The 13,649-nt window shown below is 43.5% G+C and overlaps 1 protein-coding gene across 1 annotated transcript in view; it reads left to right on the plus strand.

Moving 5' to 3' along the window:
• The window catches only part of lars2 (leucyl-tRNA synthetase 2, mitochondrial), a 33,737-nt gene extending 24,887 nt beyond the window's left edge, over positions 1–8,850 (plus strand). The window contains exons 14-21 of the mRNA XM_034612061.1: positions 1,260–1,397; positions 1,625–1,728; positions 2,382–2,561; positions 2,702–2,871; positions 4,354–4,431; positions 4,544–4,655; positions 6,057–6,184; positions 8,110–8,850. Coding sequence (XP_034467952.1) covers positions 1,260–1,397; positions 1,625–1,728; positions 2,382–2,561; positions 2,702–2,871; positions 4,354–4,431; positions 4,544–4,655; positions 6,057–6,184; positions 8,110–8,289 — 1,090 coding nt within the window. The 3' untranslated portion in view covers positions 8,290–8,850. The remainder of the gene's footprint in view (positions 1–1,259; positions 1,398–1,624; positions 1,729–2,381; positions 2,562–2,701; positions 2,872–4,353; positions 4,432–4,543; positions 4,656–6,056; positions 6,185–8,109) is intronic.
• Positions 8,851–13,649: the final 4,799 nt, after the last annotated feature.

A 13,649-nucleotide genomic window follows, 5' to 3' on the forward strand; every position in this document is an offset into this window, starting at 1 on the left:
ATTACACTATTTGTGCATTTCGGTTGGCCTGCTGAGACGTGTGTGTGCACGGGGAAAGATGAAAATAGGAAGCAAGAGATGCTGAGAGTGGCGAGCGAGAGGAAGGAAATGGGAACTAGGTGTAATATGGAAGTGTGTGTGTGTGTGTGTGTGATGTCAACAAACAGGCCAAATTATTTTCAGCCTTGTGAGTTCATAACTCTTTTTCCCGGTTCAATTATCCGGAGAAAGCATCAGGCAGAGAAGGAGGGCGAGAGGCGGAGAGGTGTGGAGCAGAGTAATGACTGGTAAGAAAGGTGAGACGCAGAGATAACTGTCTGTCCCAGAAAGCATCATTACTGCAGGTGGAATCCCTGCCTCTGCTGGACGCCACGCCACTCAGGAGAAACTCATCGCTGCCTCCATGTTGCAATCTGTGCCTAACTGTAAACACGAGCTGAACTTGAAACACACACACACACATGCTCACAGTATTTCAATATGTGTTTTTATTGTGTGAGTGTGAAGCCAGTGACATGGGGGGGGGGTCCTGTGAGCTTCATCCCTGGATGTATCAGATTCAGTCTGCCCCCTAGAGGACATCTGTGTGCATATCTAACAAAACGCATGACAACCACTGATGGTTGTGATATAAAAGAATTTCACGTTTTATTAAAAAAAACAAAAAAACATTAATATTACAGGAACCAAAAGCATAAAAAATCTTTCTTTTGTCCTTATTTTCTTTGGTCCTTCTTCCTTCCTTCCATCCTACCTTCTTATCTTTCCCTCTTTCTTTCTTTCTTTCTTTCTTTCCTTCCTTCCTTCCTTCCTTCCTTCCTTCCTTCCTTCCTTCCTTCCTTCCATCCTACTTTCTTTTCTTTCCCTCTTTCTTTCCTTCCTTCTTTCTTTCCTTCCTTACTTTCTTTCTTCCATTCTGTCTTTCTTTGATCCTTATTATCCGCGGTTCGATCCCAGTCTTCCCCATTCCGTATGCTGAAGGGTCCTTGGCCAAGATAGTAAACCCCAAATGGCTCCTGATGGCTGTGCTGGTCTCACAGATTAAGTCCTGCACATAGATGCATTGTGTGAATGGCAATAAACTGCACTGTAAAGTGCTTTGAGTTGTCATCAAGACTAGAAAAGCACCATATTAATACTTGCCATTTCCTTCCTTCCTTCCGTCCTTCCACACTCCTTCCCTTCTTCCTTCACACTTTTAATGGAACTCGTAATTGCTCTTGGTAACAGCTGAGCGTGACCCTGCTTTTCCTCTCCAGGCCTTTTGACCGTCACCTCGCAGATCACTGGCTGCCTGTGGACGTGTACATCGGAGGGAAGGAGCACGCTGTCATGCACCTGTACTACGCTCGCTTCCTCTGTCACTTCTGCCAGGACCAGAGTCTTGTGGCCCACAGGTGGAGTACGCTGTTGTGCATCTACTCTCGCTGTGCACGGATGTTTCATGTTTGTGTGATGAATCCTATACCATTTGTTTAATTTAATAAAGGTTGCCTTGTAAGAACTGGCAAGGGACAACAGATGAAAATTAGCCTATGCAGCTAACTCTGGCTCATTTGCAGTATTTCCCTGTTGATTAATGTGCACTGTCCCTACCAATTAATTAAACAGGTTTGTCTTTCAGGGAGCCTTTCCGGAAGCTGCTGGTCCAGGGTCTGATTAAGGGCCAGACTTTCAAACAGGCGGACAGCGGCCAGTACCTAAAGAGAGAGGAAATAGACTTCACAGGTAAACACTACCGGAGTCTGCCAGCTGTGACACATCTGTAACAGCTGGGAGCAGAGAGGGCTTCCTTCCACGAGGGCTCTGCCAGATAATGACAAATCATTCGCTCAGAAAATTCACGAGAGATAGAGTTAAAACGATAAGCAAGTCTTGACAACATTTTCATGTAATGGCAGCAGTATCTCACGTCATCCTTTGTGCTGCTGATCACGATCCCTCTCTGTTCTCCGCTTTGTGGCTTTTCCTGAATGAATGACACATTAACCAGCCACTCTTGACAAAAGTCAAATCACAAGAAACCCTTTGAAGAATCCTATTAAAAGTTGCGTCATGGCCGAGGGTTTGCTGCTTCTTTCTGTTGCTTGGCAACGAGATAAACACAAGATATTGCTGGCTCACAGAGTCAAAGGCAAGCCTCTTGATCCCAGAATTTCAGGCTCACATTGATTAGGCCTTTACATATTTTCTCTTTCTTCTGTGTTTTGTTAAATTTGATCAAACAAAAGCTTATTTGCAGGAATAGTTACGACAGATATTAATTAAAATAGGGTTACAATTGAATTTAGTGACCAAACACAGTGAAATTAAAACAAAAGAGTGAAAGAGTCCATTTTGTCCCCACTCTGTATATTGCTATCTCTAATCTCTGCCTCTAGACAAGGAGCCTGTGGCGTTGGGTGGTGGTCGTGTTGAGGTGACGTGGGAGAAGATGAGCAAGTCTAAAAACAACGGTCTGGACCCCCAAGAGGTGGTGCAGCAGTATGGCGTGGACACAGTTCGACTCTACATTCTGTACGCTGCGCCGCCTGAGCAGGACATCCTCTGGAATGTCAAGAGTGAGAGAAATTATTCTGACACCTGTTATCATCAAGCATTTTAAAATTCTGATTCACAGACTTCTTACTTCGTATATGCCAGAAATTGCCTCTTCAAAAACACTGGTTGCAAAATATCTATCTCGTGTTCGCCACCTCAGCGGATGCCCTTCCCGGGGTCCTGAGATGGCAGTCCCGACTGTGGCAGCTGGTGACCAAGCTGAGAGTGGCTCGGCAGCTCGACGGTGCCCCCAACCCCTCCCTGCTGAAGAAGAAGGAGCTGGCAGAGACCAAGAAGATCTGGGAGAACAAGAACTACGCTATTCAAGAGGTAACAACCCTATAGCCTCAGACTGGTTTCCATCTTGAATTAATGGCTGGAAATGTCCATTTGCGATATTGCAAAAGACCCTGGCCAGTAGGGGTCACTAATAATCCACACTTCAATATCTTACCCTTTCACAGCAATTTTAGCAAACTGAATTATTTTTAACATAAATTACAAAGTTCAGGAGGATTTTGATGCACATTTTATAGACTGGCTTGTAGCAGACTCATAATGGGGAGAATGTTGCCTCTTTCATTCCCACTCAACGCCCCTAACATCTTTTTTCACAATTTAACTTTGGTGAGCAGGTACACCGAATATCTGAATGATTGAAACTACTGGAATCAGGTCCAGCAACTTCAAGAGAAATGACAAAGTACAGATCAATCATGAAAGTCATAAAAAACAGCATTATCTCTAATATTCAATGAGAAAACTTAAAATATCCAAGTCAGACACCTTCGCAGCAACAGGAAAATCTCTGGAGCATGCAGGTGAATGGTGGCGTCTGGGCAGTACATGACGTATACATCGACACCAGCGTTCGTTGGCCCTTATCACCAAAAGCTTTTCAATCTCGATGTCTCTCCAAGTTGACGTCTTCATCTTCCACGTGTATGGCTCCTCTTTTTCACCCCGAGATAGTTCTATTCTTTTTGTTTTGTTCAGTTTTGCGTCTGTCACTTGTTAGAAATCTCATTTCTTTTAGGGGTCTGGCAGGAAAAACTCTGAAAAAAGTCAGGCGCAACTGATATTTTCCTCTTCAAATACAGCCCTTTTATAATAATTTCAGGAGAATATCCAGAGTTCAGTGCAAGTCTGAAAGCAGCTATGCCTTTTATACTTACAACACTGCACTCGGTGGTGCATTTGGCAAGCATGGTGAGATACCAAGCTACTGTATTATAGCTCGACTTCAAAGTAAAATGTCACTCATCACACAGCCGAGCATTACACAGTCCTGAGCTCCAGCCAATGCTGAACACCCATCGTAACCTGAACCCCCCCCCAGTGAAGAGTAAGAGAAGAAGGGAATGGAAATTGATTTTAAATCCACTCCATCTCCTTTCACACTTTATAAATAGCCTCCTTTGGCTGCCAGGTTTGATTCCGTCTCTCCATCCCTTAGGACTAGTGCTTTTAAAGGGCCTCAGGCTGTTTGCCATAAGCCCCCAAAAGCCAAGGTTGTCTTTTGATCTGTCCATCAGAAAAGCCTCGGGGATCAACCTCCTTCTCCCTTAGGGCATCACCCTAATGGGTTTTTCTTCCCAGGAGGCTGAGCAGAGGAAGGCTGACATGGTTTGTGCTTTCAGCTGGTGCACACGGTGATAACAGGGAGGAGGCTGCTGTCATTGTTATCTAATAATACTTCCAAGGCAGACTCAAAGTTATTTCATAATATCTGTATGTCCTGTAAACACCTCAGACTATATCATTTTTATTTAATAAATCTCTCACCTGTTGTTTGTTGTCCTGCATGTTTAGGTGACGTCTCACTTCACTGAGGACTTCCTTTTCAACGCAGCCATTTCACGTCTGATGGGATTGACCAACACACTGAATGTGAGTGTGCCCTCCAATACAAATAGAAATAAAGAATCACTATTATCTTTTATTACATGTATTACACTTTGAAGATCACATTTTCCCACTGTGTGTGTTTGTGTGTTGTCAGAGTGCGACAGTCAGGGTGGTGCAGCACAGCGTGGAGTTTGAGGAGGGTCTGGCCTCGCTGGTGATGATGACGGCACCCATGGCCCCTCACCTGGCGTCTGAACTCTGGGCAGGTATGAGACCTGCAAACCATTAACACATGATACATCTTCCCCTCATGCACATGTTGTCTTCGTATGTACTCATCAGACCCGAGATTAAATGCCCAAAGGTCATGTGGTCATTTGAAACACTTTTATTCTATCTATTGATTTTAGACTAAAGGCCTTTATGAATAATTTGCACGTTATCAATACTGCAGGGGACAGTGAGCTATAAGTAGAATAGCAACTTCCTCCTCTCTCCAGTTTTGAGGTTTATCAAATTAAACACAAGAAAACTCAAACTTCAAACTGTCAGACGGACTTCCTGAAACACGTCCTGAAGCAGCTATCGTACAGTTTAAGCTCCTTAACCAAGTTCCCTCTGTTGATTCCATCTTTCTTTTCCCACGGCATGATTTTTAAAATATTACATTGCGTCACGTGTAATCTGAATAGTCAAGCACTCTGAAATTCAGCTTCAAAGTATTTGTTATTATGTGCCGTTTATTTGCATCGCTGTTGATGAGGCCTTTAGAGTCTCTGTTTGATCACCTCTTTCACAAGGACACACGTGAGTGAAATGTGAGGTTATTTTTGAATGTGCGTAAGAGGAAGTTGCCTCAGAAGAAGGTGTTGAAACAGGTGCTTATCTCACACCAGTGAACGGTCGGTGGTGATGTAATCAACAGTTAAGTCAGAGTTAAACTTGTCATTGAGACTTTTCATATTTACCTCCTAAACAAACGAAACTAAAAGCTTGTGAACCAGTGTAGCGTATGGAAGCTGACCTCTGCACTGGCCTGGAGGACGTCCCCTCATTGTCAATAACACACCGCTTTAACAAACATATTGTCATATTGTCCAGAGTCAGGAAAGCGTGACAGACCAGCGCTGGGAGGAGGAGGACTGTGTGTGTGAGTTAAATACGGGGCTTGTGTGCTCATATGTAGTTTTAAACCTGCCTTTTAAACAGGAAATACTAGCGAGGGTCGTGACCCCTGCAGCACTCAGTCAGACTGTACTTTTTCTAACCTGTCACTGGTTGTTTGTAATTTTACACACACACACAGGGCAGGATAGAGGAAGTTCACATCCTTCCCTTGTGCCTCCAGTGGGATGTACACTCGCTGGTTTCAGGGCAGGGGGGTGTGAGATAGCTGGGTTGTTGTTTGACCCTTCTTCGAGATATTTTTTTCTCAACATAAAGGAAAGCCATCTGGGTAAAAAGCAACAGGAAAGTCATCCTTAAATACAAGTTTATTTTGTTCTTGTCCAGTTTCCATAAACCCTTATCCCCCCACTACTTAGCTAATAAAAGTATAATGTTTTTTTTCTCTGTCCTTCAGTATATGAAACCATCTCCCTTGTGTGTAATCTTATTGTGTTGTCAATAATGCCCGTGTGTTTTTTCCCCCCCTGGATCTCCCCCAGGTCTTTGCCAGGTGGAAAACCCCCTCAGCCCCCTCCTGCAGCGGGGAGGAGACGTCCTGCAACAGTCCTGGCCCACTGTGGACCCTGAGTATCTGAAGGCCCCCGACTTTGTAGAGCTGTCTGTTCTGGTAAGAACACACACACACACACATACAACCACACACAAAGACCCAGATGCACTCAGTAAGCACATGGTATCTTCAGTCTTTTTTTCTTTCTGTTGTCTGGAGGTTTGAAGAAAAAAAGCTCTTATATTTCTTGATTCTTAACCTAACGAATAAAGGGTTTTCACTCACCGACAGCCCTTTGCTCATTTTTTATACATTCAGTAACTTTATTAACAGGCACACACACGTCTGCTCCTGCATTCGCTGGCGTTTTCACTCAAACTCTCTGCTCTTAGTTCCATGATTACATTCAAAGTCTGTAATTTTCAAGAGAACCTGTGATTAGCGTATGTGTGTGTATTTATATATGTGTGTGTGTGTGTGTCAAGTAGCCGCCTTTAAGCTAAATACACAAGTGGATCAATAATTAAAAGACAGGAACAGAGACACTGTGTTATTCCTGACTCTCTCCCTCAGTTTGGCTCTGTATGTCCTCATCAGGAAATGTGTGCGTGTGTTTGCATGAACACTCTTTTTTTAATTTATTTTTTATATCCCAGTGGGGTCTCCAACCTAAATACACTTACCCTTTGGGACTGTTGTCACCATGGGCACAGAAATAGAAATATTTTTCAGGGTTAAGATTCTTTTTAGGTTAGAATTACGTCTTAGTTAGGGTAAGGGTTAAAGTTGCATATTTAGATGTGATGGTTAAGGTAAGGGTAAGGGGTAAAGGAATACATTATATCGGTAAGTGTTCCCCCCATAGGGTTAACAGGTTTCTGTGTGTGTGTGCACGCATGAGTGTGTGTATAAGGAGATTAGAGGGTTCCTTTAGAATAGATGGGAAGAAAACAGTCAGATTAAAGCAGTTTGAGCTTTTATCTATTAAATGAGTCCATGTTCAGGGCAGTGTGAAGACTGACGTGTGTGTGTGTGTGTGTGTGTGCACGTTCATGCAGGTGTTTATGTGCATCCATGTGCCAGTATTAGCACGTGTGAGGCTTGGATCTGATTCAAGTGGATTTTCTGGGGCTTCCCATCACAGCTGGATATTCTCTCTGATTTTCTGTATGCCTTTGAAAGTGCTCTCTCACACACACACACACACACACACACACACACACACACACACGCACACACACACACACACACACACAGAGATTTATACAAAGACATTACAGCTGACTAACAGCACCTGTCTTCCACTGGTTGGATTCTCCCTCTGTAATCTGACAGAGAGACAAAACAGACAAGACCTACTTGAAAGAAAAGAAAACGTGTGTGTTTCTTTCTTTCTATTCCCATATTTACTTTGCCTGTGAGTAAAAATAAGCCTTGTTTACACATTTTCATTCCTCCACCCTCGTTCACTTCTGCATCCCATACACAAAAAAGTCCTTAATCCCATACACACCCTGTCCACTAACATACACACATGAATACACCATATTCATATATTTGAGCTGCCGGGGCTTGATGATAATGATGCTGGTTTTACTTCAGACTGAGCTCTCTGTTGTGGGCTCGGCCCTCGGCCCTGTGGAGGCAACCTCACTCCGTCTGTCCTCTAATCATGAGCTTGGGTTTGTCCCAGAAGGGAGGCCAAGGCTGAGCGACCTCACCAGCACACACACACACACACACACACACTCGCACACGCACACACTATTAACTTTCAACCACTTCCAGAGACATGATCCCATTCACCGTGAGCTCACATACACTTGCTTCTAAACACACCAGACTGAGTGCCCTTCCCATACCTACCACTAACTATGTGTAAATGTGGAACGAGAGGCGGAGTCTGTTATTTTGGGACTTTCGTGTCAGGAAGGGAGACTGTGGCTACAGCTCCACATGGCACAACCTTTTTTTCAGTTGGAGACTCAACAGTTTATGAACTTCTCCCATTTATTTACCTTCTTTTTAATTCTCGCCGTCAGATAAACAACAAGCCCTGCGGGACGGTGACGGTGCCGCTGCAGGTGTCCAAAGACACAGAGCGGGTGCAGCAGCTGATCCTGGAGAGCCATCTCGGTCGGGAGCTTCTTGGCGAGCGCAGCATCAAGAGAGTCATCCTCTCCCCCAGGACCGCCCTCGTCAACTTCCTCGTCGATGAGTGACGTTCACCACTGGTTTTGTGACTGGGACTAAGTTGTAGATTCCTGTCGATCAGTGATTCTGCACGAGGAGACAGACAGAAGAGGTGGACTTAATGAAGACTGTCAGAAAGGACGGAAGTCAGCTTATATTAAAGCAACACTGTGTAACCTTTTCTCTGCAACAGCGCCCTCTGCAGCCACAACACATCTTTTGGGCTCTGTGTTCGAGTATTCATGTGGAGAAAAACCATAACTGTGTAGTCCCACTCACTGAACTGAAACACAACTGAATGGTGGATATTACCCATGATCCCCGGCTTCCTGAATAACAAGAGCTGCCGCTGTAACAAATACACCAAACTCTGTTTACAATTCCTCATATTTTAAGTTTCCTTGCTGAATGTTGGTATAAAAGCTGTTTTTTATTGATCTAAAATCAAGCATTGCGCTTGAACTTGCTGGAACTGACCCTGGAAATTTAAGCTGCGACTATCAGACTGTTCCACACTTCTCACAGGAGATCGTACCTGCTCACCAAAGTTACATGGAGCAAGAACCTAAGTTCAGGTAGAGAAGTGGGAATGAAAGCGGCACCATTCTCCCTTTTCCAAGTCAGAACACCATCAACGAAGCTGCTATTTTCCGGTTAAAAAGTCACTTAGTGTTGCTTTAATTGTCAAAACTGTTATGTAAATATGTCTAAATTTATATTTTCTTGTTTTCAATAAAAGACTCAAGCAGAAGGGTGTTTCTGCTATTTCTTCTTATTGACCTTTTATAAATTGCCAAGTGAGATTAAGTCAGTCTTGACAATCGCGATGAAAACCACCCATCACTTTAGGTTCCTGTCAACGTTCACAGTCCCCTGTACAGAAACGCAACTCTCTGCCTCACACCCAGAACCACGACTTCACACCTCTGCGTCTGCCCTACGCCTTTCAGCCCCGAGGTCTCCGGCTGAGTCACGCACTCATGATCTGCCTTATCAGTGTTTGTCTCCACCTCTGTAGTGACAGGTCTCCTCTGAGCACCATACATGGGGCCACTGTTTGGCTCCTGTCGATCTGAAGGCCTGTGGGAGATACCTAAAGAGTTAAATGTGGTCAGAGAGGGATTTTCAGCTCACCACCACATCATGGTTATCCATTGCTGCTCTGTGTCGCTGTCTCAACACTGGACCAACGTGACTCAGCTGACAGCACTGCCCCGTCTAAATCCCATGAACCAGCGGCATTGAAATGCATCCGTGTGTACACCCACTGCTGTATCTCTTTACAGCCTGTGTGAATAACCGCTTTTGTGATATGTACAAGCGTTTGTCTTTCACGGCTCGTTGTGCCTACATCTCCGGATCATGTACGAGTTTCAGTAGCGGCCTAATAAAAGTCATATCTGGTATCAGAGTGTGGATGAACAAGCATGAATGTGATCTCTTTGAAAACACGAGGCACTTTTTTGCAAGGTCAGCTTATGTTTGAGGAAGTGCTTCTTATTTTCACAGCATTAGATAGTCAGCTTGTGACTGATAAAATCATGCTGTATGTTATCATGTGAGCAGTGGGAGATTTTATTTTATTTTATTATAACAGATGTGGACAGGAGGGAAAACAAGACATTCCTTACTGATCCCCCTCCGAGCCCTTTTTCCCATATTTCTACGCTCTATCTCTGACCATCAGGTGACAGGAAGTGGAATCAGGAGAGACAGAATAACAGGAAGAGAAACCAGGAATAAGAGAAGGGCAGCAGAGAGCCAAAGCTGTGTTGGTTATTCTCAGCATTTTCTGTGCAGATTCTGTGACATTTATCTCAGCCAGATTCTGTCACGGCACAAAGCATGAATCGGTCTTGTACTTGTGTCACCTCATCTTTGTGATCTTCACACATTCAGATTGTGCGAAATAAGTTTCAGAAGTAGTTTTTATAGCCCTTGGGTCTTTTTCTCTCTTGTCACAACTGCCTTTTCACTTGGTTGGCCCACAATGAACAGGTCTGAACTAGAACTGGCCTGAACAATGAGCTCAGCAAAGTTGCAGTGTCACTGAAATGAGCAACGGCACAAACCCTGTTTTAGGAGGGTCAGACCTGCCAGGGGATTCTCCTCAGGCTGAACTTGAATAAATAGACATAAACGTCAGATATTTCTGAACAATGTTCCTTTGTAACTATTTTCCTCTAATTAATTTTGTCACTGTCGGCCCCTGAAGTCATTTAACACTTTTTCGTCCGCTCTGCAGTTTCCATGACGACTGATAATATTGAATAGGCAACAGTATTCCACAGTGACTCATTTTCTCTTCAGACCACAGTCGGCCTTTCTTAACACATGAGATATACACTGACAATTGTCTTTGGGGGGAGTTTAAAAAAAAAATCCCTCTGCTTCCTCTTGAGAAACTGCTGCATGGTGGAAAGAAGAGAGGGTGGAGTGCACAGTCACAGTCGCTCTCCACTGCACCAGTCCGGCCCCTGGATTGGTCCAGCATGTTCTCACAGGACGATGCAGTAATGCCTCAACTCATTATCTTGGCGGGTGACCCCGAGGCTGGTAATACGGTCATCCGTGGATGTTTTTTGTGTGAGCTCACTGAACGAGCACTTTTAATTGTGTTGAGGATAAACCTGAACTCTTGGCTCATACGTGACGGAACCACACATGCCAAAGTTATTCATTTAATGACTGTACCTCTCCATAGTACAGCATAAGTCATACGTTGTAGTTTTTACTGCATGTTAATGTGTATGAAAGTATCATATAAGTCTATATCTTCCATATGCTTTACTGGGATTTTTTTTCCATTCACTCAGAACAACTGTTGCACACAGGGGCTATCTCTGACTCAGTACCGCAGCTGAATCTCAGTAAAAGCCTTAAAAAGTAAAAGTTAAGCTCTATTTGAATTTGACTTAGTTTTGCTATTAAATATGCTTTTGTGAAAATGTTCGTATACGTTATCTCACAGTAGATTAAATAGTATGACTCCTAATCAGCGCGGTGTTGTATATTTTGTATTTTTATTGGGCCTTCTGATATAAGTACTGCTGGCTTGACTTGACTGCTTGTTTCCTATAGAGCACAATAAAAGGACAATAAGGTTTTGTATTCCTGAAAAACTATTTTCGATCTATTTGAGAAAAGTTATTGAATGTGATGTTTGATTTTGCAAAATCTGATATGGAGTGTTTGAGCAATGGGAAATAAACCTTCTTTTATTTTTATTCCTCCTTAAATGACGCAATAAGGTCACAAAAGGACAAAAAATGTGACTGTGAAACCATAGAAAAATCCCCTGCTGGTGTTGGGACATGTTTGAAACTTTGACCCTCAGATATTGCAAGAGGTGATTTCAAAACACGTGAGGACAGTAACATTGAGGGCTACTGTCAGAATTTACAGTTTTAAAGGGGACATAGCATGCAAATTCCACTTTGTTAGTGCTTCTACAGGTTAATGTGGGTATCTGGCATGTCTACCAACCCAAAAACTCTGGGGAAAAAACACTCGCGCGTTTTGTTATAGTTCCTCTAAGTCAGAAACGTCATGCTTGAGCGACTCGATTGCGCTTCCTGGGTATTGTGTCGTAACAAGGAACTGGAAGTCTCCCTACATGGTCCCCCCCCCCCCCCCCCCCCCCCCCAGTCCCCCCACACTCGTTACTTCCGGGTTTACACCGGAGGCAGCGAGGCTGCGAGGCAGCGCAGCGCCGTTCTCCAGCGCGCAGCCGCCTGGCTGTTCACACGGGACGAGCATTTCTCCGCTGGTCAGCCCCATAGACTGTGTATATAAGGTCAGCCCGCGATTCTGCTTTCTCCGCTTGTTGTTGTACCCGTTGAATGTCGGGGTTCGGGGGTAAATGATGGTCTTCATAGCCCCCCCCCACACCCCTCTCTTTCTCTCTCTGTCTGTCTGCTTGTGTGCTTGTAGTGGATGGGCAGAGGGGGACATTTAATTATGTGATTGGGAAAATTAAAACTCCAGGACAACAGAAGGGGAATACAAAGTATGGGATGCATATTTGATAATTTATATCATATAAAATATGTAATTTATATCGTTTAAAATCATGGGGGGGAGGGGGGAGCTAGCTCATTAGCATTTAAAGGAACAGGCACTCAAAACAGGTCACTCTGTGGAGGGCTGTTTTATACAGGGTAAAAAGGGTGCTGTTTTATATGATCCTTGTGGTATTTTGACCAAAGTATGTTACAGACATTTCATTAAGACCCCAAGGAACCATATCAACTTGTGGTAAAATGGGCATGCTATGTCCCCTTTAAATTTGAAGTCAATCCCTGAACTAAAAAGAGACTTATTATATGATACTTACTCAAACATTTAATCTATAATCTTTTTATTTCATTTTTTTACATCTGAATGTGCCAAATCAGCATGTATTACAATGTATGACAGTTAATGCTGCGCTGCTTTTTAGTAATACTCATCACTTTGCATGAGATCAGGGTCTCTGAGGCTTCTTCTATAATAATAACCCTGAACTGGTACTTGAAGGGAACGTTGTACTGTATTGTCCGTCCCATATAAACCCTCTGTTTCAACTACAGCATCAGCAGCAGTCTGGAGCCCCCCCTCAGCATACTCTCCATATATTTTTTCCAGGGGCTGTCAGATAATATATATACATTCTCACACAGGCTTCATCCAGGACATAAATAAAATGTTTGCCAGGGAATGGAGTCCCCCCCCCCCCCATTGATTGATGTTTTCATCCTCCTGTACCCAGACTGTGTGTCAGATATTCCAGTCAGGGTCAGGATACAATGTGGAGGGGTCACAGTGTCTGTGTGTGTTTTCCACGAGCAGGAATGTGGGACGTCATTCAATCAAAACACAGGGGGCACAGGGACTGTAAATAGACCCCTTCACCCCCGGTAGGTAAAACACACCCATTATTATATGGCCTTGTTTCAATAAATAGAAGTGACAGGTTATCCACAGTTGCATATACATAATGCATCGATATAAAGCAAGATTTTAAATTATTTGTTTGCATTACATGTATCCTTTATTTCCAACCTGTTATTTAAGTTCAATTATCATTATCCAATATACGAAAAAGTCCTGAATTAGATGTATTACGTAAATAAAAGTATGTAAATTAGCCTTCTATTAGCAAAATGTATTTTCAATGGAGATAAGGGCCCTTGTAATATTTGTAAAATAGAATATAACTAAAGTTGGATACAAGTTGAGGAGGTGGAATTGACTGAGAGTGCTGGTATCATGTTGGGTGGTATTATAGACTGTAAATAAAGATGGACGACAATGACTGCTCCCCAAAAGTGAAGCCAAAGCATCTCGATGGCCCCCTGGTGGCTAGCTGCAGTACAGGTCATAAATCCCCCTCCCTCATGTTAATAAA

Source organism: Hippoglossus hippoglossus, chromosome 16 (assembly GCF_009819705.1).
Source record: "Hippoglossus hippoglossus isolate fHipHip1 chromosome 16, fHipHip1.pri, whole genome shotgun sequence".
In the NCBI taxonomy this organism is placed as follows: Eukaryota; Metazoa; Chordata; class Actinopteri; order Pleuronectiformes; family Pleuronectidae; genus Hippoglossus; species Hippoglossus hippoglossus.